At 40.3% G+C, this 24,050-nt stretch overlaps 1 protein-coding gene across 1 annotated transcript in view; it reads left to right on the top strand.

Annotated features, from left to right (window-relative positions):
* LOC306773886 (gamma-aminobutyric acid receptor subunit gamma-3-like) overlaps window positions 1-24,050 on the top strand; it is a gene marked incomplete at its 3' end in the record, with an annotated part of 162,414 nt that overhangs the window by 115,459 nt on the left and 22,905 nt on the right. Inside the window, exons 6-8 of the mRNA XM_079263830.1 lie at window positions 103-185; window positions 9,925-10,062; window positions 18,832-18,984. Coding sequence (XP_079119956.1) covers window positions 103-185; window positions 9,925-10,062; window positions 18,832-18,984 — 374 coding nt within the window. The remainder of the gene's footprint in view (window positions 1-102; window positions 186-9,924; window positions 10,063-18,831; window positions 18,985-24,050) is intronic.

Raw genomic sequence — 24,050 nt, 5'->3', positions numbered from 1 at the left:
GCACTCAATTTGTGCTTCAAAGTCTACAAAAGTGAAATATCCAAAGCTATTTCAACACCTTCAAATGTCTGAGTCCGTATTTCTGTCTGTGCTTCTCTGCAGGATGACCATCAATGCAGAATGCCAGCTGCAGCTCCACAATTTCCCAATGGACGAACACTCCTGTCCTCTGGTCTTCTCCAGCTGTGAGTTTTTCCAATAACATGCATGAAAAACATGCAGAAGAAGCCATGCCTACAAATGAACATTGACAATATGACAAATGAAAAATGGTAAAACAAATACAGTTTAAGGTGAACAAGAGTCTCAGAGGACATGAGCAAAACTACATTTCCAAGAAAACAAAAAGAATCGTAATTATCGTGTCAAAACTGGTGATAAACTGGCAGGTCTTAATCTGTTTTCCACATGCTGGGAGTTGTAGACCCCGGAGAGACAGCCGGGAGCAACATGAGCAGGGAATTCCCAGTTTCAGAGGGAATTGCTGATCAGGGGATCAGCTGCATAGAGAGTGAGATATTTAATAACTCGGTCATGTATAACCCTCAGCGTGCAGATTTCCGTCCACTTTCCTGGCAGAAAATCTCAGCAGTCAAACATCTGGAGGTCCACTTGGTCTGAGAATGGTGCAAAGTGCGTTAAACTCCGAAGTAAAGACGGACGTAATGAAAAGTATTTTATTTAGCAGTTATTGCTAAACAGCTACATCATTTAGCAAGGAAATGTCTTGCTTTTATTTGCAACCAGCATGTTTATTGATTAGAAATATTATGCAATCACCTACAAATATTGTTAAACCTCCTTCTTCCAGTAACAGATGCATCATCCATTTTAAAGTTGGTGGCATTGACCCCAGACTTTGTGTTGTGCTCAAACCTGTGCATTACGTAACTTTCCAACAATAAAACATCGCGTTTCTTAGTTTATTTTGTTTTGTTTGTATCAGTCACAATCAGTTTGTTCTTTTATTTTTTAAATGGACAATCAAGTAAAACAAAAACAAAATAGGCAGAAGCAAAGCTTGTATGTCTAATAATGTACACTTACAAGTAGTTACCTTAAATTATACAAATAACAGAAGCAGATGCATTACATACATAATGTGTGACTTTTATAAAGAAAAATTATTTCTAAAGTTGCATATCTCTCAAAAATAAAGTGATAAATAATCTTTTTAAATGGAAATAAAGAATTACAATTTTTTACCTCATTACTGAGTTTATTCCACATTTGAACCCCCCGAAAGGACAAGCAACTCTGTTTCACATCTGTCCTAGATGTTGGAACAATAAAATTTACAACTGCCTAAAGTTAGTCTGCTAAGGCTTAAAGTAATTTTGGACACGTTCTGGAAGAACATTTTGTTTAGCCTTAAACATAACTAGTATTGTCTTATAGTAAACTAAACTATCAAATTTCATGAGTTTTGATTTAATAAATAATGGATGTGTGTGATCATAATATCCAACATTATGAAGCGTATGGCACGTTTTTGTAACAGAATAATGTCATTCAGAGTTGTCTTGTGGGCGCCACCCCACAGTTCAACACATTACGACATATACGGAAGTATTAAGGTACAGTAGATTATAGACAATGTTTTTTTTGGTCATAAATCTTTAGTTTTGTACAAGATACTGAGTATTTTTGAAATTTTAACCTTTATGTAATGTACATGGTCCTTCCAGGTTAAGTTAGCATCTATTATACCCTCTAGAAATTTCGCATCAAAAACTCTTTCAATTTCAGTGCCATCTATTGTTAATTTGACCTCTTTAAGTTACTCTTTTTTCCTTCCAAATATCATGGAAGACTCGCTACAATGGCAGTGAGCTTGATGCACATTCATGGAGCCGCCGCTGCCCAGCAGAAAGCTGAAGGAACAGCTTTTTCTTCTGGGATGCCCCGTGACATTGCAGCTGAGTTTAACTTTGCGCACCATGTTGCGCGCTAGTTAGCTAGCGGACACAAAACATCGGCCAATTTGAGCATGCACAAATCAGCAAAGAAATGTAAGAGGATGTTATCGTAGGAAGAGAGGGAAAGAAAGAGAGAAAGGGACAGAACAAGAGATGAGACAAATCAAGATAAATGTAAGATACTGGCTGGAGAGAGCTCAGAGTACAGGTGGGATGAAAGTGTCAGGAAAAGCAGATGACAGAAAAAAAGCTGCTGAAGTTCAGCAGTTCATCCTGAAAAACAAATTTAAGAAGGTCTAACAGGATTTTAACAAACGAGGCCCATTCCATCCATCTCGCCACTCAGTCCAGATTGTGTGGGTAGCTACCTGAGCAAGGAAAGCCAAGACTTTCTTCTCCATGGCCACGCATGCCAACACATCTGGAGGGAATCCTAAAGGTCTTTCCAGGACAACTGAGAGATTTAATCCCTCCAGCATGTACTGGGTCTTCCCCAGTTTCCTATAGATGGGAGGTGCCTGGAACACCTCACCAGAGAGGCATCCAGGAGGCATCCTCACCAGATGCCGAGCCACCTCTTCTTTCTGCTCAGTGTGGAGGCTCTTAGCGCTTTCTAAGGGAGAGTCCGCCACCCCGCAGAGGAAACTCATTACGGCTATTTATATTCACAATATGGTTCTTTTGGTCACTCCACACAGCAGGTGACCACAGGTCAGGGTACGAACGTAGATCAACCACTAAATCCAAACCTTCGCCTTTAGACTCAGCTTCTTTTTCTACATAATTCTTTCAACTTAATGACTTCAATTTGCAGGATGTCAACATAATGTTTTTATGTTAGACTGATAGATACGGTGGCCCTGAAGTGCAAACCACAACAACAAAACAAAAAAACACAAACCACAAAACAAAAAAACGCAATAACAAATTAAGAAACAGCAACAAATTGAAAATTACAACAATTAAAAAATACACAATAACAAATCAAAAATCAAGACAAATTTAATTAACACACAAAAAATTCTAAAAAACAATTAAATAAAAAAAAAAAAAGATAAAACACAATGACAGATAAAAAACAACAACGAACTTAGAAAAAGCACAACGACATTAGCATACCGGAAGAGGTAGGTACCAGCGGGCAACAAGAGAAATCGCTGATTGGACGATGGTGCCAGACGGCTTTAGAACTGGAAGTTCTTGTACTTTTGTACCTCGTTCAGTTTGGAGTAGAGGAAAGGCTGAAGTACTAAATTTGTTGTAATAAATACTACAGAAGTGTTGGAAGTAGTTTTAGTGTGCTGATTGAGACACATTTTGTGTAAAGTGTGTAATAATCAAAATATCCTTGTATAGCAGCAGCTACGTTTGGGCTCCGGGTTACGTTCATGTTTTAAAAACCGCGCTACGTACACAACAACTTCGGCTTCAAAAGCCATCTGGCACCGTCGTCCAGTCAGCGATTTCTCTTGTTGCCCGCTGGTACCTACCTCTTCCGGTATGTTAATGTCGTTGTGCTTTTTCTAAGTTTGTTGTCGTTTTTTATTTGTCATTACGTTTTATCATTTTCTTCATGTTTTTTTTTATTTTTTTTTTTTTTATTATTTGTTGTGCTTTTTAGAATGTTTTGGTGGTGCTAATTTAATTGATTGTGTTTTTTTATTTGTCAATGTGTATTTTTTTAATTTTGTTGTCATTTTCAATTTGTTGCCGGTTTTTTTTTTAATTTTGCGTATTTTGTTTTGTAATTGTGGTTTGCACTTCAGGGCCACCATAGATAGATTTAATCAGTCTAAAAAGAGAGTAAAAAGCAGTACAACTAAAACAAGAAGTATTACTTTGACATACAATGTCCATCATCACCTCTTCTTCCATTGTTTTGCACTACTGTGTTGATTTGGCAACAAATGCAAACAGAACACCACCAAGAAGCTCATTCTTTCAGCGAGCAGTCCTCCTAGTTCTACCATCCTTTCATTTCAGTATGAACGTGATTTAGGTACAAAGCAAATATATATATATATATATATATATATATATATATATATATATATATATATATATATATAGTATTCAAGCACTGCAATTTCCATTATGTGTGAAAAGACACCAACATATTGGGGATAAACTACAGTTTTTCATATTTAATGATGAAAAACTGTTTTGTGGTGAGACTTTTCCTTTACAGACATTTAAATAGAAAATCTGTAGCACGTTGTCAGACAACTGGAAACATCATATGTTGCTCCGTTTCCTACTAACAGCATAAACTGAAAACAGACCTGACTGCAAAACGCAAGACTTTAGACTTTCTTTGGTAATATGACCAGCAAGTTCTCAAATTATTGATCTTTTCTTTTTAGGAAAAACCTTAAATAATCATTTGCATAACAAAAGCCTTATTTGTGGCATAAAATTAGTCCGTTACTTCAAAGCATTAGTGTTATATGACACCATTCTGTCATTTTAGGGGGAGGAATCGTTACCTGATACAGCTCCAGATTTCAGCATTTGTCACCAAACCTCCCAAGCTCAGCTAACGTATTAACTGTTTTCTAACAAATATCCAGTTTGGTGGCAGCGTGATGAGGCAGTATTGCTAGAGAAGGAGCCATCGACTATAAATAGCCTTATATTACATCTGTGCTTCCCCTCAACGGATTTGCATAGAGAAACATCTTTCTTCCCCAGCTTGTAATAGTTGGACTTTATGTCTGCAGATGCAACAAATGAGCAGTCACATCAGCAGCACAGAATTAAAAGGCCTTTAAGCTTTGTATTTGTTAAAGCTGAATGCCTTGATTGCACTTGTAATGAAAAATTGATTCTTGACAAAACAAAAATCACAGCGACTTTTATCATGTTTGATTTAGTTTTGGCCTTTTTTTCCTCTTATGGTTCAGAAAACCAACAACGTTTAACGTTGCCTCAAAGTAGAACATCATCTTTTACACGTCCAAAGCCTTTTCTTTGTATGTGCAAACCTCTTAGACAGCAGCCGAGACGTGAATATCTGCACAAATCAACTCTTCTCTTCATTTCCATTAGTTTCTGTTCAGCTGTTTGTCCATTAAGATCCTCCAAAGAAGTCATTTTCATCAATCTCAAACAGCAGAGCACGATATCAGCTAACGGAGCAGCGAGTGTTTCTCTCAGGTCGTCTCTGTCATTTATGCATCAACGTTCTGCCAGCCTACAAAATGGCATACTTGCTTTCCACAGCAGATGGTTTGGGAGACGAAGATCTGCTGTGGAGGAGGAGGAGGAGGAGGAGAGGGGGAGATGGCGGGAATCAGTCAAGTATGCCTCAATGATATCTGACAATAAAGCCACAATTAGTCCCTCGGTTTTAACAGATAATTCTTTATGTGCTGCAATCACCCCCATCAGTCAAAGCGTGTAGCTTTTATAGCGTTAGAAGCATAATGTGCAAGGTTTCTGAAATGTTCATCGTGAAGGAAATCACCACCTCCCCCATTATGTTGTAATTCCATTTCACTTATTGAGATGGAAAATAATGAACCTCCTGAATGGAGTATGGCCTTGCTTATCAATTCTGTTTTGTTTTTTCTATTTGTTGTCAAATGATGCATTAACAGACATGTGAGCAATCTGAACCTTCAATTCAAGCCATTAGTACAAAGCTTTTAAGCTTTTATCATATTTTCTTTTTAAAAAGACAACTTGGAGTTGTCAACAACATGCTTCAGAAAAGTTTCACTCTTGTCAACCAACATTCAATGTTCTAATGAGAACGTTAAAGCAGGTATCTATTCAAATAATGAAAAGGAACATTTGAGGCAATAAGGTTCATTTAGGCTTGACACAGAAGAGAAATATCCAGACAGTTTCGTCCATCTCCCATATTGGTTACATGCGTAGTTTGGTCAGTTATTAAGGTGAGTGGTGTCACCTGATGCAGGTAATGGAGCGAAAATGTTGTCAGAAAGTTCATGTAACATTAACGAAGCCAAACTGGAGGAAAAATAAACAAGGGAGCATGTTGAAGTCCCAAAATCTAACAATCATGGATGATGACAGGGCCCTGTGATGGACTGGGGACCAACCCATCCAGACCTCTTGGGCCAGTGGCCATCAGGTTTTATATGTTCCCAATTGGAACACACAAGTCAAATGAACAGATCGATAAGAGTCTAGTGCAGAACTTGACAAGCTGCTGGAGAACCCTTTAAGTTCAGTGTGTTGAAGCAGGCTGTGATGGACTGGTGACCTGTACTCTGCTTCTCGCCCAGTGATTGCTGAGTTAGGCTCCAGCTTTCCTGCAACCCCTAATCGGACAAAGCTGTTAGGAAAATTAATGAATTCATTAAGAAGCAGGGAAACATCTAAAACCTGCAGATCACTGACTCAAGAAGTAAGGAGTTTGTGATCCCTGCACTAAGGGCTCCAGCCCTTGCATTGGAATGAGTGGGAATAGAAGATGGACAGACAGACAGATGGATGGAAGTAGTACCATTTCAAGAGTAGACAAATGTTGCCTGATTCACATCACTAGCCAGTTTCAGGTTTGTCCCCTCTGTATCATAACAGCACTCTGCTTTCATAACAGCAGTCTGACATTAATCTCGATTAACTTTGAGATTTTCCAGATTTTGATTGGAGTTTCCTTCAGGTAAATAATATTAACTGGGCAATGTGTGTCTGGGAAAGCAATCTACATCACAGTCTTACAACTGACAACACGCAAAGCCAAAACTGAGCTACAAACCCTCAAAGACAGGCTGACTTTAACGCAACAGAATGCTTCCTGCAGCATTGAAGGTTCCCAAGAGCAGAGGGGCAGCTGTCACTTTTAAATTAAGATTTAAATGAAAAAAAAACAAAAAAAAAACAAGTGCTCAAGAGGGAAGGTATTTTGGTAGAGGTGAATAATAACCAAATGATCAATCCTTGCAAACTCCAGAAACCCTCTGTGGAGCCGGACTTCCAGAGGGACTTTTTTCATGGCAGCACTTCGCCATTCTAAGATTTATGACATAGTCTGACAGAAGCTTCTCCGCAGTGGAAGATATCAAAGCCCACTTGAAGATTGGCAAAAAAAAAAGGCTATAAGACATATTCCCCAGCCTGATGAAGCCTGAAGTGTTTGCCTCAGGATAAGTGTCATACCCAAAGAAAACCAGGCAACACCCATCTCTCATGGCAAAAGCAGGACGACTAATCAGGTTTGAGGAAATGTGGCAGGAAACTACAGAGACTTTTTGATGAAAACATGTTCAATATTTCTTTGGACCTTCCATCAGGACAAGGATTCTTATATGCACCATAGGATTGTGTCACAATATACCGCCCATGATTGAGAGTTTCAGAAAAAACAGCAAAATAAATTCAGTTTCAAGGTCATTACTTTGACTTTGGACTTTTAACCCATTGACCTGACAGGATAACAAGGGGACCACTGATGTCACCATTAGTTTTATGGGGACCACATACATATGTAAAGAACATATGTATGTTCTTTACATATGTATAATGGAGGAAACGGTTATATAATAAACCATTTCTCAGGTTTATTATAGTTGAAGTTTTTGAGCCTTTTACCTTGTTTTTAGGCTACTGCTCCCCCCCCCCAAAAAAAACTATTTACCCATAATAAAATGAGTAAATCTTTATAACCAGAAGGCCTATTTGAATACTTTTGTAATCCTAATAAAGGACTATTTGTTTTACAATGAAGAATAAATGAAGATAGCACATTGCACAAATGAAAAAAGTTCAGGCTCGCCTAAAAGAAACCCCAAAAAACTTTCAGGATTAAGATGGAAATCCCTTTAAAATGATTCAGCTGTAGCTATAAATATCTATCAAATTATATAGCAATGTATGAACATTATCTATGAAAGGACAAGTCTGATGAAATGAAGCAGAACAGAAGTTCAGACGTTTTAGGACAGTTTTGGGAAGGTCTATTTTGGTATTGTTTGGCCAGCTGCCCTTAACTTTTCCAATTGGCGGAGCTTTAAAAGGTGAGGTGAGGTGTTGAGTTGCTCCAAAATTTCCAATTCAGTCTAATATTATCTATAAAGCATGTCCAACAACAGTGTTGACTAAAGAGATGCTAAACAAAATATAAAAGGTAAAAAACAAAACCAACAACAAGAACATATGCACACGTTTGTGACCCAACCTTGGATAAGTGGCAGAAAAGGGATGGATGTTCACTCACAAAATGAAAAAAGACAACATGAAAACTTAGTGTTAAAATCCAAAGAAAATAACTGTGCCTTTAAGAGTTTTAAAAACAGATAATGGGAAAGCAGTTGGTACCACACCTCAACCCTGATCCCATCGAGTTTGTCTAGTCTTTGAAACAGACAGGAGCTGCTGGTCAGCAGACCTTAAAAATTGTGATGGGTTGAAGCAGATCAGAGATATGGTGCTAATGCATTCAGGCATTTATATATAAAAAGTAGAATGATAAATTAAACTCAAAACCTCTACAGGAATCCAGTGAAGTGGTGACCTACATCATGGTCCCTGGTCAGCTGCATTTTGGACTATCTGCAGACGGGAAAAAAAGTATGTTTACTACAAAATACAGTACATCGTAGTTGCCTGACCGTGCAGCACTCGGGTTTACGGGTCATTCACATCAGGATAGTCCGCTAGACTCGGTTCGACTGGGGACTCTGTTGTAGGGGGGTCTCTCCATGCGGACCGTGATCATGTTCAGGTTGCACTTTGGTCAAACGAGCCAAACCATTAGAACAATATATCCCCATTCCCACCAAAGGTGGCGCTGCACTTGTATTTAGCAAAAGAGGACAAGACCCACGTGAAGAGGAAAACCGTTTCCTCCACCTGCGAGTTAAACATGGAGATGAAACAACTGCTGTCGTAGTACACACAATAAATTTCAGACTTGACTGGAGTTGTTTACAGTCAGAGGAAGACCTTTTGTCTTTTTTTGTTTGAATAGAAAGGGAGAATATTAGAGCCAAGGCCTCAGAAGTGTGTCATTTATAACACCATGAAAGAACATGTTGCTTCAGGGGGCTTTTAAACATATGAAACATTTTGCAGCTTTGAAGATACACTGGTAAGAATGGTAATGCCGTCTGCAGCTAAGATAATTGTGCAAACACTGCGAAAGAAATATGACAGCAATAATGTTTGCTAACTGTATTAGTGTTTAAAAGAAAGGGGGAAAAAAAGAGAGAATCTCTTTTGCATCATTGTGATTGCCTCTCTTGGTTATAGATGGCTATCATCTAAATGAGAACATTTGCATAATTAGTCTGGTTGCGACTACGGGGCATCGCTGGGTCTGCCACTTGCTCATTATTGCTGTCACTCACTTTTTTTTTATGTGTAAAATTGCTTAAACTTGTCAAATGAGCTCAGGGTTGTGTTTCACATGGAGGCAGAGCTGTTGGTTGTTGCATGAGCTGAAATTTAATTTCCAACATGCTTTGCTGAGCTCGTGTCAAACTACCGCCCCCAGGGACACTCTGCAAGCTAAATTCGGTGGTTTTAATGTCCAAACTTCACCTGAATCTACCCAGAGCTGGTTTCTTCCCCCAACACGTTTACCTGCTGAGAAGTTTGTTGCTTAAAATGATCCATTTAAGCAAGAAAAAAGTCAATTTATATGGACGGAGGCCAAGCGCTTACTCATTCATTTTCCTTTAAAGCAGGCTTGGATTTTTCCACCGTGGATCTCAGCTCAGGTTTGCCCGTTTAAGCACCATTTGATTCGGTCGACTTGAAGTGGAAGCAGGTGAATTTCTTCCACTCAAATGAAATAAATGCTACAGTGAGTATTTATTTACTGTCAGTGCACCTCAGCAGATTCCAAGCAAACACGGAGGGAGTGACTGCTCGGTTGGTTCGCAGTCCACTGAATTTCCAATAAAATCTGGCTGTATAAATTAGTATTAATCATGCATAACTCAGGTATAAATCATGCATACAACAAAAACTGCATTGCTGCATAAATCCTTCCTGGCTTCAACTCTTATCACTGGCCTTTTGCTGTTTCTAGACGGCTACCCGCGAGACGAGATTATATACAAGTGGAAACGAAACTCAGTGGAGACTTCGGACCAGAAATACTGGAGGCTTTACCAGTTTGACTTCATGGGGCTCCGAAACACAACAGATGTTCTCACGACCACAGCAGGTAAGAAAAACACCAAGAAAGGTCATCGGTGCTTGTAAAAACAGGTTAAACTGTTAGATTTGATGGTATCATTGAGAAGAATAATGATTCCTACATGAACATGCTTCCCTGCGAGGAGAAGAGGTCAGGTGGAGCCGGCTGCCGCCCAGGCTAACATTAGCACCATGCCCATAAATGTAATCATATCACTACAATCTCAAAGCTCATAAGTATTCCCCTCGGGTGTAAGTGCAAATAGGTTTTTCTACTGACATTAATCACCAGGATTAAAGATTAAAAAGGAAGTTTAATTATTCACTTCTTCTTCCTCTCTCCTCCCGTGCTGCTAGTGCAGTTGTAGCGCCATGTGCATGTTGGCGTATTTGGGAGCCACGGTAAACATGTTGTTGCTCCTACAGGTGCGTGGAATTAAACCCACAAGGCACAAGTTTGATTCATTTTTAACTCTAAAAACAATTTTACAGGAGGCAGCGTGAGATATGCCTGGTACAAAAGACCTTTGCACACACCAGGAAGCGGCGGAAAGCAGCATGTAGCATACCAGCATGATGGGGAGAAACTCATTTAAAAGGCCCTAAACACACTGGCGTACAAACAAAACACTTAGCAAAAGCTAATGCTAAGCTCTCTACTTCCAGCCAATCACACAAACAAGGTTTCATATGAAAAGGGAAAGCAGCTGGTTACAGTATCGATACCAAGGCTAGTATCGGTATTGTTCGATACCAGCGTGATGAGATCGGGGACAAAAAGCCAAAAGAAAGGTGATGAAACGTTTCCCTTTTGCACTGTTGATCTAATATTTACACTCTAATATACACTTGTGCATGACAAAAGGGAAAAAGTTTTTTTTTTTAATTTTGTTACATCATTGATGTCATTTTATGTAGATCACAAACAAAAACGCGGAAATTTAAATTTCTCAGTTCTACCATTTAGTTTTTGTTTTTTTTTAAAAAATGTTTTATTGGACAAAAGTCTTTGTACTGTTTTACTGTGATAATTAAAGGCAATAAATAATTGAAAGATTGTAAAATTTCAAGCAAAAAGTATCAGTTTTCAGTAAGGCTTGCCCTGGATTTACTTATTTTCAGCTCGATATCAGAATTCACAGCCCCACCCAGACCTGGACATGAAAGCAGAGACTGTCATAAATATCCTGCATACTATGTTGAGGTTTGACTTCTTTCATGGTGTTTAAAAGGTGAATTTGGGGTTCTCCCTCGGACTTCTGACTGACCGTTGATCATCAGCAGTCGAACGAGTTGCTGAGATATTAACCTTCATGAGCTTTGTACCATTGGCATTAGGTATTCCTAATTTCTAGATGAAGCGGGCTGCTATGCTCTCATTTTCACCTTTACCAGGAGAAAAGCTTTTACATATTTTACTGTTCTGCAAAAGAAATTTGTAACGTTTAATGTATAAAGAAACAATCCAGCATTAGTTCCATTGTTCTAGTCAGAACGTGTCTGCATCGCTGAAGGAATGGTGCTGAATTCATTCGTTCATAAGTGGATGAAAAATGCCAGAAAACTTGCGCTTAAGCCTCGGATAGAGTCTGCAGTCGATGCCATCGCTGCTGCTGCTGAGATGTCTGATGTCTCACCAGGTATCTGTTGGAGCCATTTCTCCAGTGTGGGGGACACGACCCCCAGTGCTCTGATGATTGTTGCTTTCACCCTCCAGTTCTTCCTTGAGGCCTTGGTACTTCTCCAGTTTCTCATGCTCCTTTTTTTCTGATATTTCCATCATTGGGGATGGATACATCGATCACTACGGCTTTCCTCTGCTGCTAATCCATGATCACTATGTCCGGTTGGTTGGCCACCACCATTTTATCTGTCTGGATCTGGAAGTCCCAGATGATCTTAACTAGGGCTCGACCGATATATCGGCCTGCCGATATTATCGGCCGATATGGGGGTCCAGGGTGATATCGGCTATCGGTAAAAAATTGCCGATTTTTTATTGATTTATTTTTATTTTTGTCATATTTGTTTCTGAGACTGCCAAGTTAAAAATGTAATTGGGCTACTTATCCAGTAGATGGCACCCACGTCTGCTGGATAAGTAGCGGGGGCGGGGTCATCCTTCCTCATGGCTGCCTAACGTGGAAGCCGAGACAGAGCAAACCGGACGGTGAAACAGATAGCAGCAGAGCCAAGTAAAGTCAAGTCTGCTCACGAGCATTTTATATTTTGTCACTGGTAAGTTGAAATGTGTAAATAAACAAACACAGTTATGTTTTCCCTCTTACATTCTCTACAAACTTGTCATCGTGTGTTAAGTTAAATAGTGACTATCGTCATCTCTAAAAATAGCCATAATCTGACGGCTATTTTTTTCCAACAGTCTCTTTAAAAATGACTACTTTACATGTTATAGAGGCGCCCCCAAAACACCCGTAGTCATGAGGCAGGAAAGTCATAATAGTGAGGAAAACTTGATGTTTTGCAGCAAAGAACGCAGTGCTTAGTGTTTAGCCTCATGAACGTGTGTGAAAGTTGGTGGCTGCGTGCCATTTACACAACTTCTGAATACTTATTATTAGTGGTGCAATGGATCATCATTGATCCGCGATCCGTTCGGATCAGTATCTACGGTTCAGCACACACGTGATCCGCGGATTGACATGGAAAAAAAACAAAGAGAGAGCTGCATGCATAATGGTTCCACACAAGTGCAGCGTGGTCATGGCGAGCGGAGGAACTTAAACGCCTCAGTTCATTCAAATCCCCTGTGTGGGAACACTTAGGTTTCCCTGTCAGATATGATGAAGAAGGAAAAAGGTCAGCTGATAAAACAGTGACGGTGTGTAGACATTGTGGAATAAGAAAACCGTATTTAAATTTTTTTAAATCAGTGAATAATTCAGATAGTTCATGGTGTCTAACAGGTAGACATGAGTTTAAGAATGAGCTTAGAATGTAGTGTTTTAGCTTTGAGTAGTATTTTTTATTTTTTTCAGGTGGATGTATTTATCGGCCATTATATCAGCTATCGACCTGCTCTAAAGTCTTTATATCGGTATCAAAAACTCCATATCAGCCGGGCCCTAATCTTAACCCTCTCATTCTCCACCACATTGGGGGGAGTTTCCCACTGGGACTTGGGGGTCTCTAGTCCATATTCTGCACAAATGTTCATGTACACCATGCTAGCTACTTGGTTATGGTGCTCCGTGTATTCTTTGCCTCCCAGTATCTTGTACCCTGCTGTGAGATACTGGATTGTTTCAAAGGCTCCTTTGTACTGTTAAAGGAGCCCCTCCTTGTAAAAGACCCCCCCCACCCCCCCTCCCATCTCCATGACCAGCCACCTCCCATAGGGTGGGTGGCTGGTCATCTCTCAAGCATAGGTTCTCTACCAGAGTCCTGGGAGCTTGAGGGTCCTACGCAGTATCTTAGCTGTTCCTAGGACCGCGCTTTTGGACGGGAGTGTCAGTCCTGGGGATATAAATGATGAAATTATATATATATATATATATAGATATATATATATATCTATATATATATAGATATATATATACACACATATATATACATATATATACACACACACACACATATATACACATACACTCCCCATTAAATGTTACGTGGCAAAACTTGAGAAGTCAATCGCCTGATTCTTTAACCAAAAGAAAAAAGAAAACGTGCTAAACACCTGCAAATTGCAGTTTACTTTGAAACTTTACAAACATTGCTTTTATTTTGCAAAAAAAACTATTGGAAGTGAAGCAGGATTTATTTGCAATTGCATATAAACATTCACACAAAGCGGCAGTGGGAATGCACCTGCAGCTTCCCTTTAAGATCAACATTATGCATATAGTCCTTTTCATGTGTGTAATTTCAGATAGTTGGGAGAAAAAAATGTCAAAAAGAGGTTAAAAGCCAGAAAATAATTAGAGATGGAGACAGACGAAAGCACAGCAACTGTCACCCCTCTTAACCTTGTTTATGAGCTGCATATTCCTCTAATTCTAAGCCACACAGTCTTTTGTCTTTGGAGACATGCTCAGATCTGCATAATGTGACCTGATTCAGCTTTCCAACAGCTCCTTTCATGAATATTCGAGGAACAGGAGTGTAGTTAGGAGAGGGGTATCAGGGAGTGGCTTCTAATTGTTGGAGAAATTTAGCTGTAGTGACGTGGGACGGTTTCTATCTCATTTAAACAGAAAACAGCTCAACATGTTCTGTCACATTTCACCGGAGCAACGCTGATCAGGCCTGAAAAGAAAGAAATAAGTGACTGATGCGAGCTCTCATCCTGAGGCACATCGGCCATCTCATAAATTATACGTTTTCCTGAACTCCCGCTGCATCGTCAGAATCCTGCCAAACTCATTTTCTGCTGAGATGCTCAAAAGTATTGGCAAACCCACACATTTACCTCACACTGTTCAAGAAAATTGCCCACTTTCTCATTTATGACCTGTTTTTTTCACCCCCCCCCCCCCCCGTTTCACTCGCTGGAGCTCCATCTCCCCACAGGATGATTAGATCCCTGGTTAAAAATACCCATCACTAATATACATCATGACAAACTTTCAAAATGTTGTGTTTTTGGTCATATTTCTCTCATTGCCCACTCCCTCCATCTCCCTCTGATTTCCTTTTCCTTCATTGCTAATAAACACGAGACGCAGGGATGTTTTAATGAGGACAGAGTGGACAGATCCCCGGCCACTGAGCCACTGGGGACCCCTTTCGCAAATCCATCATCATTATCAGTTGGGCCACTTCCTCTTCAAAAGACCCAAAAGTAAAACCCAAACACTTCAGAGCTTTGTTCTGCCATCTCATCACACATTCGTTCCAAAGCTTTTTTTTTCTGCAGCTACATGCGAGCGATGCTGATGCTCATGCTTTTCTTTCTTAGCGTGTCCACGCTGGGATTCTAGAAAAATCGTCATTTGTTTATGAATGAGCTGAAAATCCTTTTAATGCAGATTTTAGTTTGATGTTTGGTCATGATACGTAGTCATGAAAGCTGGAAATCACCGCTGGAAATCAGGAAACTGACAGATAAAGGCTGCATGTGAGGGGTTTGTCCACTCACTTTGTCCTCCACTCCCATTAGCAAGGACTATGATGACACACAGGCTTGATGAGCTTGTACCTAAAACACTAATTTGACTTGGACAGAACCGGATCATGTTGAACTTTTGCTGAACTACTTTATTTTCTCTGCACATGTTACCATGGAAACAACTTTGTTATAAGTTGCTGCTATCGAAATAAACTGAACTACAGAGTAAAATTTTACACCATAATGCTGAGACAATAAAACTAAAACAGAGTAAAATTTTCTTGCAAGGCGAATTCTGTCCAAGGTGAATCCAATCCATGGCGAATACCATTCATGGCGAGTTCCGTCCAAGTAAATCTGAAACCAAATCCTTGGGAGGACGGTGACGTGTGTCTCATACCCTGTCCACACAAAGTAAAACGGGACTCCAGAAGACACGCTGCACGAAAGGAAAAGTCCTGGAAACGATTTAAAAGACAGTGGCGTTCAGTAGTATGTGCAAGATCCTGGTGCCGAGGCCTCCTCCAGGCCGACTGGGGAAACTGGGAAGCTGAATATGAACAGAAGATGACTGACTGAATATGTTTGTCACCACACAAAATGTTCACCACAAACTCAGCTTTATTTTGTTCTTCTGTAAAAAGTGTTTTCTTGTCAACATTTCTCATCATGAGCCAATCGTTTCTCATGGTTTTATATGAATAAGGTGATAAATAATTGAGTTATTCCTTAAAGACAGGTTCGAGGCGCAGCTTAGGGGCGTTCAAATGGTGGTCATGTGTGTGTAGATGTGTGGGTGCTCCGGCTTCCTCCCACCGTCCAAAGACATACATGTTGGGTTAACTGGTTAAACTGGCTCTCAGAGGGACATAGAGAATGGCTGTTTGTCTCTCTGATGGACTGGTGACTGAACCAGGGTGTATCTGCCTCTTGCCCGATGATTGCTGGGTTAGACTCCAGTTTCCCTGCGACCTTTAATTGGGCTAAGCTGTTAAGGAAATGAATGAATGATTTCCAGGAAAGAAACAGCAATCTGCTGAGTTTTATGGACCAGTAAATACACTCTTGGCCCCAGAAACGCATCTGGCCACCAGGGAAATGGCCGCTATGCCAGATGGCCAGTCTGTTCCTGTGTATGGGTTTAAATGAGCCAGTTTCGGCCAAAATGACAGGACCAACTTTCTTTCTGGAAAAAGATTTTGCAGACGTTCCATTACTCGGAACACAATGAAGGAATATTTTCCACAGAAGGAACAGAAACAGATTTTAAGTCCCTCTGCCACTCTATGCAAAACCAACTGCACAATCCCATTGAGACTACTGGATGACTGTCCTGCTCCTTTCCTGTGGTTGGCTGGTTGTTACATCCCCAGACCAGGACTGGCCGCTTCTTCTGGCTGCCCAGCTCGTCATTAACATGCAGGTCGACATCAACCGGGTGTTTTCCTCAGTTTGCTCGAATGCTAACCCGTAAAGTTTTCGTGTGGGACTTTACAGACTTTGTAACCTTTGAGTTTTGGTGGAACTTGCCCCATGGGGCAGGATGTGGACCTATGAAGCTCCAAGTGTGTCCTTTAGTTTGGTTTTCATGCATTCTTAATTTGGTTTGTGTACCTTTAGTTTCCATTGAGGTTTATTTTGGTTTTGTTTCAAGAGTCCAGTCATTACCGATTCATTTGTGGGCTTTATGTGTATACCTCCGCCCACACACACCCTTTTCACCTGGCAGATTGCAACAGCTGATCTCAGAAAACATCAGGGCTACATACAGAGAGAGCTATAAGTCTCTGACATCCCCGCTGAGGCCTGTTTGATGGCTTGATTGAAAGCCTTGAAGGTAGAGCGGGCTCGTTTTAGAGATTTTTTTAGAGGTTTTTTGGTAAAGTTAGAATAAACTTCAGCAATCCCTAATTCTCTTTTTTCCAGCTTCTTCAAATCTGCTTCAGTGCACACTGTTTCATGGGAATTTTATACAACAATCTGCGTTTAATTGCATTGCATTTTCCCATTCATCTCTCTGACAGACTTTGAAAGTTACTAGCAAGCACGATACGTATGCACAAACTACGAAAAGACTATGGCTGCTCAAACTAGACAACAGCAAGTGGAGTATTTTGACAATGAACAATTTCGCAAAAAGACACTTTTTAAAGGAAATATTCCTCACTAATAAAATAGAAAGCTTTTCACTGTGATGTTTTAGTTTATAAAAATGACACTAACAGCAGAAAAGAGATGCGCTCATACACGAGCTGCAAACAGGCGCGATAACTTTCCAGCTTGCCGGAAGCTCATTAATGAATCTGTTTTCCCTCGCAGCAGGACGAGCCGACCGTATGCCATGGCACGCTTGCTTGACAAGTGTGTAGCGAGCAACTTGGACTAATAAGTGCTCTGCAGTAGTGTGTAAACAGAGGAGCATCCTATCAACATGTAAACTGAAGGATTGCCCGCTGCAATCTCCTTTTTGAACAGAGAAGTCATCCTGATGCGGCTGCAATTAATCCTGCAAACGGGAAAACATTGTCCTCTCCCTCCATCCATGTTACAAGATATTTATTAATATTATAGCTGCAAGAATAACTTGATGCATGCATTAACTGTCAAATTAAGCATTCTGTTTACAAATGAGAGCGGGTGTGACCGGCGTGCTGGCTGGAAATTGAGAAATAATTCAATTTACAATGAAGTGTTATTGTATTTACCTCCGTGGCTACAGTTCTAACAAGCCTTCGGGCTGCTGTTGCAGAAGCTCATCTCCGACATAATGGGAACATAAAATCTAATGAGACAGCTTTATTTAGGTTAAACAGGAAAAATGCTGACTGCATGTTGGGTCTGCTGTGTTGTGATGGCAGGAAATTAACCACAACCTGTTCTGCTGCATTGTTTGGAGGTGCAGCCTTTGGATTTAAAGGCAAACTTTATTTTTGTCTGTAAAACGTCAACTTGGAGAATTTTAAAAGGCAAAGCATTGCCTAAGTAAAGGGTAAGATGCAGTTGGAAGTTAAAAATAGTGTTTCTCTGCTTGCTTTCAGTGATTAGAGGCACCAGACGGACATAAAGCATTGTTTTAGTCCTGCTTTTCAGATCTACGGAGCTTCGCAGAAGTTTTTTTTTGGCCAAAATGTGCCTTAGTATCTCCCTGCTTATGTCACTTAGCACCTGCAAACAAAGGCTCCTGCTGTTCTGGGATCATTAAAACTTCAGCAGAATAAGGTACACTTACCGTACCGTCCTTCACTCTTGTTAATCATATTCAAGTATTTTTTCCTCCCCTGAAGCTTCTGCATCTTCCTCCTGTTCTTGTCTTTTCCACTTCGTCTGCCTGCCATTCTATGTGATGCAGATTATGAGGAATTATATCCAATTCCGAACCAGCAGAGAGGCAGCTAAACTCCTTTCTGATGTCGTACATGACCATTTTCACTGCTTTGACAGGTTACAGTGCATTTAATCTTCTCACCACAGACTCAAGATGTCAGGTCTTTCTCCAGCTTGTAATGATCTTTGAGCAGCCATCACTCACCAAAATGGTCTAAAGTGGAGCTGTATTATATCACATTCAATTAATAAGTGCTTTTAACCAAAGTGATTCAGAATTGTGGGGAAATGTGAGGTTTAATATCTTGCCCAAGGATCCTTCAACTGTCAAGTCTCCACTGAAAGATATCCGCTCTACAACCTGAGCTACAGTCACACCTGCATTTTCTCTCCGTCTCTCAACAGGTGACTACATCTTGATGACGGTTTACTTCGACCTCAGCAGAAGGATGGGCTACTTCACTATTCAGACATACATTCCCTGCATCCTGACTGTGGTCCTCTCTTGGGTTTCGTTTTGGATCAAAAGTGATGCCACGCCTGCGAGGACGGCCCTAGGTATGCAGCTGCCAAGTACAGTGAAGCTCAGGTCTTCCCTCACAAAGATCTGGACTTAAGTCTCATATAAACCTTAGTCTCAACCCTCAAAGACTTTAGGGTCACCTTACAGTTTAAAATGCGTGAGCAATCTTTCATTTTTAATGCTTTCTTCAGACGGAACATTACATATTTTACATTTAATGATTTATCCTTTTAGAAAATATAAACATCCTGAAATTTCCCCAAAAAATTTAAATATAAATCTGAATTGATGTGTTAATCTGTTAACCTGTATTAGCAGGTGAAGTTATTACTCATAACACAGCAGAAAAACTGATACATCGCAGAGAAGTTCTTTGAGACATGCTAGTTTTCTTGTCGCGGCTTTGAAACAAATCCACCAAAACCAACTTCAGCCTCCTTTTTAATTGTGATTCTGACAGTTTTCAAGCCTCACATTTCAAGGACGGTCACAGGATGATTTAATACCATATTTGCGCAGCCTCAATTATGGAGTCTATTTCTGTGTTTAAGTCATACATAAGGTGCTCTGCATTATTGGGCGCATGCTAAAACTAAAAAAGTAAAAGAAAGTAACAAAAGCAAAACAGTGCGTTTGGTTGAACCATAGACTGTATATAAAAAAGATGGACGGAGCCTCCATGACATCACCCATAGCTTTCTGAAGAGCTGAATTGAAGCTTGGTGGGCTGTTCCTACCATGGTCATTTTGGCAGAGGCATGCGCGTTGTCTCATCCAGAAAATACAAATATGGCCAAAGAGGTGGAGCTGAGAGGGGGGCTGTGAGCGTCATGGTGGATGATTGACATAGCTACAGGCAGCTTGGAGTTCGCTCTAAGAGCAAACCAGCTAACGGAGGTAAGCGAGCTAAAGCTAAGTCACGTTGTTCACAGGCTAAAAAAATCGTGTTTGTTTTACGTTCTTAATTGAAGCAGGAGATCGGGTACCTGTCAATCAAAAGGACACGCCCCCAAATTTGCCAAATTTTGAGATTAAAAAAATTTCACTCCCACTCCCTTTTGTCAGACCGCAAGCTAGTCTGTGTATGTTGTTGGGCGGTGGGGGGGGGGGGGGGGGGGGGGGGGGGGGGGGGGTCATAGAGGTTGAGAACCACTCGTGTAGATGTTCACTTGTTAGTGCAGTTATGTGTTAGACAGTTACAGAAACAGAGTTTACGCAGACTAGCTTTGCAACAACCCACCCAGTACAACATTTAACTGAAACCAGTCAACTAGATGGATTTTTGTATATATTCAAATATTATATACACTCATATTTACTCATCTGAATCTCCATGTTTATCTTCAGGCTGTCAGAATTGCGTAAAGCAAAGAAATAATACAGAGAGGCACGGTTTAAGCCAGGGGTGGGCAACTCCGGTCCTTGAGTGCCACAGTCCTGCAAATGTTAGGAGTTTCCCTGCTGCAACACACCTGATTCAAATCAATGGCTAATTAGCAGACTTGTGCTGAGTTTGATGTCAAGCTCTGCACAAGTCTGCTAATTAGGTCTTATGTGTGCCAGGTGTGTTGCAGCCAGGAAACTCCTAACATTTGCAGGACTGTGGCACTCGAGGACCGGAGTTGCCTACCCCTGGTTTAAGCGAATAATCAGAACAGGCAAAACACTGTTAGATAAGAAAGGATGGATTTTAAATAATTCTTTGGATGTAATAACTTAGTTTACTCATTACAACCAAAGGACTTTGATTTGAGCTTCAAGACACAAGACTTGTGAACATTTGATTCCTCATTTCTTTACAATTTGCCCGGAAAGCTGGGTGTGTACATCTCTAACAAGCTGGAAAGTTAAAGTCTAAACAACTTCATTCTATAATAAAGTCTCTCAGATATGAATGTAGTTCTCAGGAAAAGTTCTGCAGGCCTCTTGAAGGGCTAGCTAAAGCTTTTCTCTGGTTGTTGGCTGCGTTTTGTTCTGTTTTTCTGTCTAAATGATCCCACACTACTTCAGTTATGTTAATGTTTGGGCTCTTGGGAGGCCTGTCGATGACTTATGTTGCATTTTCATACTCAAACCGGCTTTTACTTAATTGATATTAATATTTGGTGTCATTTTCATTCTGAAAATGGACACTATCTGACACTATCTAGAGGTTTATACAAGATACATACTAATAAAATGGTACTTTTATGCAAAACTGCTTCTGCCAACTGAAGATGGAGCAACTAAAAGCTTTTTATTCTTGACACTTCTTTTGCCCAGTTTTTCTCACTCTTAACCACACTTCACAGCATGCTGAGATATGGCAAGTTTTCAGCCAACAGCTCTTAAAGCATCACCTACTTGGTGCAAAAATACTATTTTATCTGAACGTTTCATAGACATAACTCAAAAAAGGGAACAAATGATGTTTTTGTGACAGGTTGCTAGTATCAGAGTGCCCATTTCCTTGCCAAGCTGTGAATTACACCGATAATCTCCTTCAGTTCAGTGTTCATCATTCAGACTTCAGTCTTAAATGACTGAAAGACAGAAATGGTGAAAAGCAGCCAATGGCTTTAAAAAAAGACCTGTAGGGAGTCTGAAGGACTATCCATTTAAAAGATTACAAGAAATAAACTGGTACGTTGCAAATATGGAGAAATGAGGGCCAAATTGTTGCTGTATGATGAGCATGATGAGGTTATGGCCTCACTGAGCCACACTGAGCCCACCATGGGATCTGCACTTTGTTCCAATACTTCCATTTAAGAGAAGATTTATTTCTTCATATATTTTTTGATCATTTCAGTCACTGTGAAAGCAAATGTAGTGATTTCTTTTTCAATTGGAGGAAAAATTAATACCATAACTTGGTGCTGTCAACATTCAGAAAAGCCTTCATGTTGCGGGTAGAGCTGCACACACCTCGACGTTAGAAGTGTGCATGGCATACGGGCAATTCACCTACAAACATACTTCTTCTCAGTTTCAATGTGCATTAATCTCTCAGTCAGTTATTGTCCCATTAGTGCTGCATGTTCCCCATTTTGTGTTTTTTTCTGCAAGAGTTAACAACTCTTTTGAATTATTTTCCTCTCCACTGCATGCCTACCATTAGTTTGTTTTCTTTCCTGTGGACGATGATGCTGATCAAAGTGGTTTGGGATGGAGTTCGAGGTAAGTTTTGATGGACTTCATGACCTTTTTATTTCATCACTTGCTTCATAATTTCATCTCACCAAGATTGAATCTTAATTTTCTATTATACTTTCTTACAAGCATAATCTGTGATCAGTACTTTCATTCACAATCAGTTGGAAGTTAAAACGTAATTATTGGTCGCATTTAATTTGGAGCTCAATATGCTGTTGGATTTAGCGGTTGTTTTGGTCTTTAGGAGTTTGCTGAACATGATATTTGACCACTTTTCGATGGGAATTCATTTATTCTTGGTCTCTGGAACCATCATGTAGCAGCCATTAACAATATTACCTGTCAGTCCAGTTTGAAACTGGAATAAGTGTTTGCTGAGTTGGTTCACCGAGGTTTTCCGTATACTACTTGATGAAGAATTCAGTCATGATCCGCGTTAAGCCTGTTTAAATGCAAACCCGCTCTTGGAGTTACTAGATATTTCCTGTGCATGGGTGTCATACTCCAGTTCTCGAGGGCCGGTATCCGGCAGGTTTTTGCCCTTTTTTATTGAACCAACACACCTGAATCAAAATAATCCAACAGCTTCTTTTCAACCCATTTATTCATTTTGATCAGGTGTGTTGGAGCGTGGAGACAACAAAATCTGCAGCATACTGGCCCTTGAGGACTGGAGTTTGACACCTGTGGTTTAGAGAAGTGATATTCAATCCTGGTCCTCAAGGCCCAGAGTCCTGCAGGTTTTCCAGTGTCCCCTGAGACTCAGACTAGCTCTGCATATGTCTGCTAAATACACATTGATTTGAATCAGGTGTGTTGCAGCTGGGACGGTTGGAAAACCTGCAGGACATTAGTCCTCAAGGACTAGGAATTAAGGATCCCTGGTTTAGAGAGTTGGTCTAGTTTCATTAGAGGTTGCTGGAAAAGAGGCGACACAGTTTTCACAAATTTCAATTTTTTTTTAACACTAAAAACCTGAAAGACAACCAGGCAGACCATGCTAGCTTAACCTGGAACCAGACTGTTGCACAAAGTGTGGCTGCGGCTATCTGAAGACATCAAACAGGTCAGCCATCATACAGTTGGACACACTCTTGAAACCAGTATAGACAGTCCTAACAATGGTCAAAACTTCACACAAAACCCTGTAGTACACAATCTGATCCTTGTCTTCTGCCCCCTGGTGGATACATTTTGAACTGCAAGCACATATGAAACAGTAAACATACAAAAAATATTTTTATATTGTTGCTACATTTTGCGAAAACCCAAGGCTTTCAAAAAGGGTTAAGGATTTGAGGAAAATATATTTGGTTTCGGTTTGTGAAGGTTCTGAGGTGGTTGTACGACAATAAGAATCCTAAGTTGGTATTCTTTTCGATCCAACAGAAGAATTTAAATATATCTTATACCAGCTTAACGGACCCATTAACAAGGTACCTTATTTACCTACTTTTTACATGCAATTATCCCAGGAACCCCATAACCCCCCCTCCTACACACTTCAGACACACCATTGGGTCTCAGCGCTAACTGCTTCAGTGTGTTACTCTTTGCCCCAGGGTTAATAGTTGTTGATGGATGTTAGACTCTTAGTCATTAACCTCCACCACCCAAATTTTCTCACTTGAGCCTCAAGCTCAACTCAAACCAACTCACCTCCGACCTTCAGCCACCTTTATCTCAGCTGTTACCAGCGACGAGACGCTGGGGTACTTTAATTCCAGAGAGTCCTTCCTGCCCTTCATCAGCCTGCCAGTCAGCCAGTATCACCGAGGGTCATCTAGAACATCTCTGCAGTAATAAAGAACTTATATTGGAGTTCTGTCCATCACTATTCGTTATCAAAATCAGAAGAAAACCTTCACAGCTGAGCAATCAAGCTGCCTCATGTTGTATTGAATTCAATAATAAGTAAGGGTTATTACTGCGGCAGGCCAAAGGAGCCCTTCCTCTTGTACTGTTA

Source organism: Telmatherina bonti, assembly GCF_933228915.1.
Source record: "Telmatherina bonti genome assembly, chromosome: 24".
Classification (NCBI taxonomy): Eukaryota; Metazoa; Chordata; class Actinopteri; order Atheriniformes; family Telmatherinidae; genus Telmatherina; species Telmatherina bonti.
Note: the sequence above shows the minus strand (reverse complement) of the source record. Positions and strands in the feature narration are given on the sequence as shown.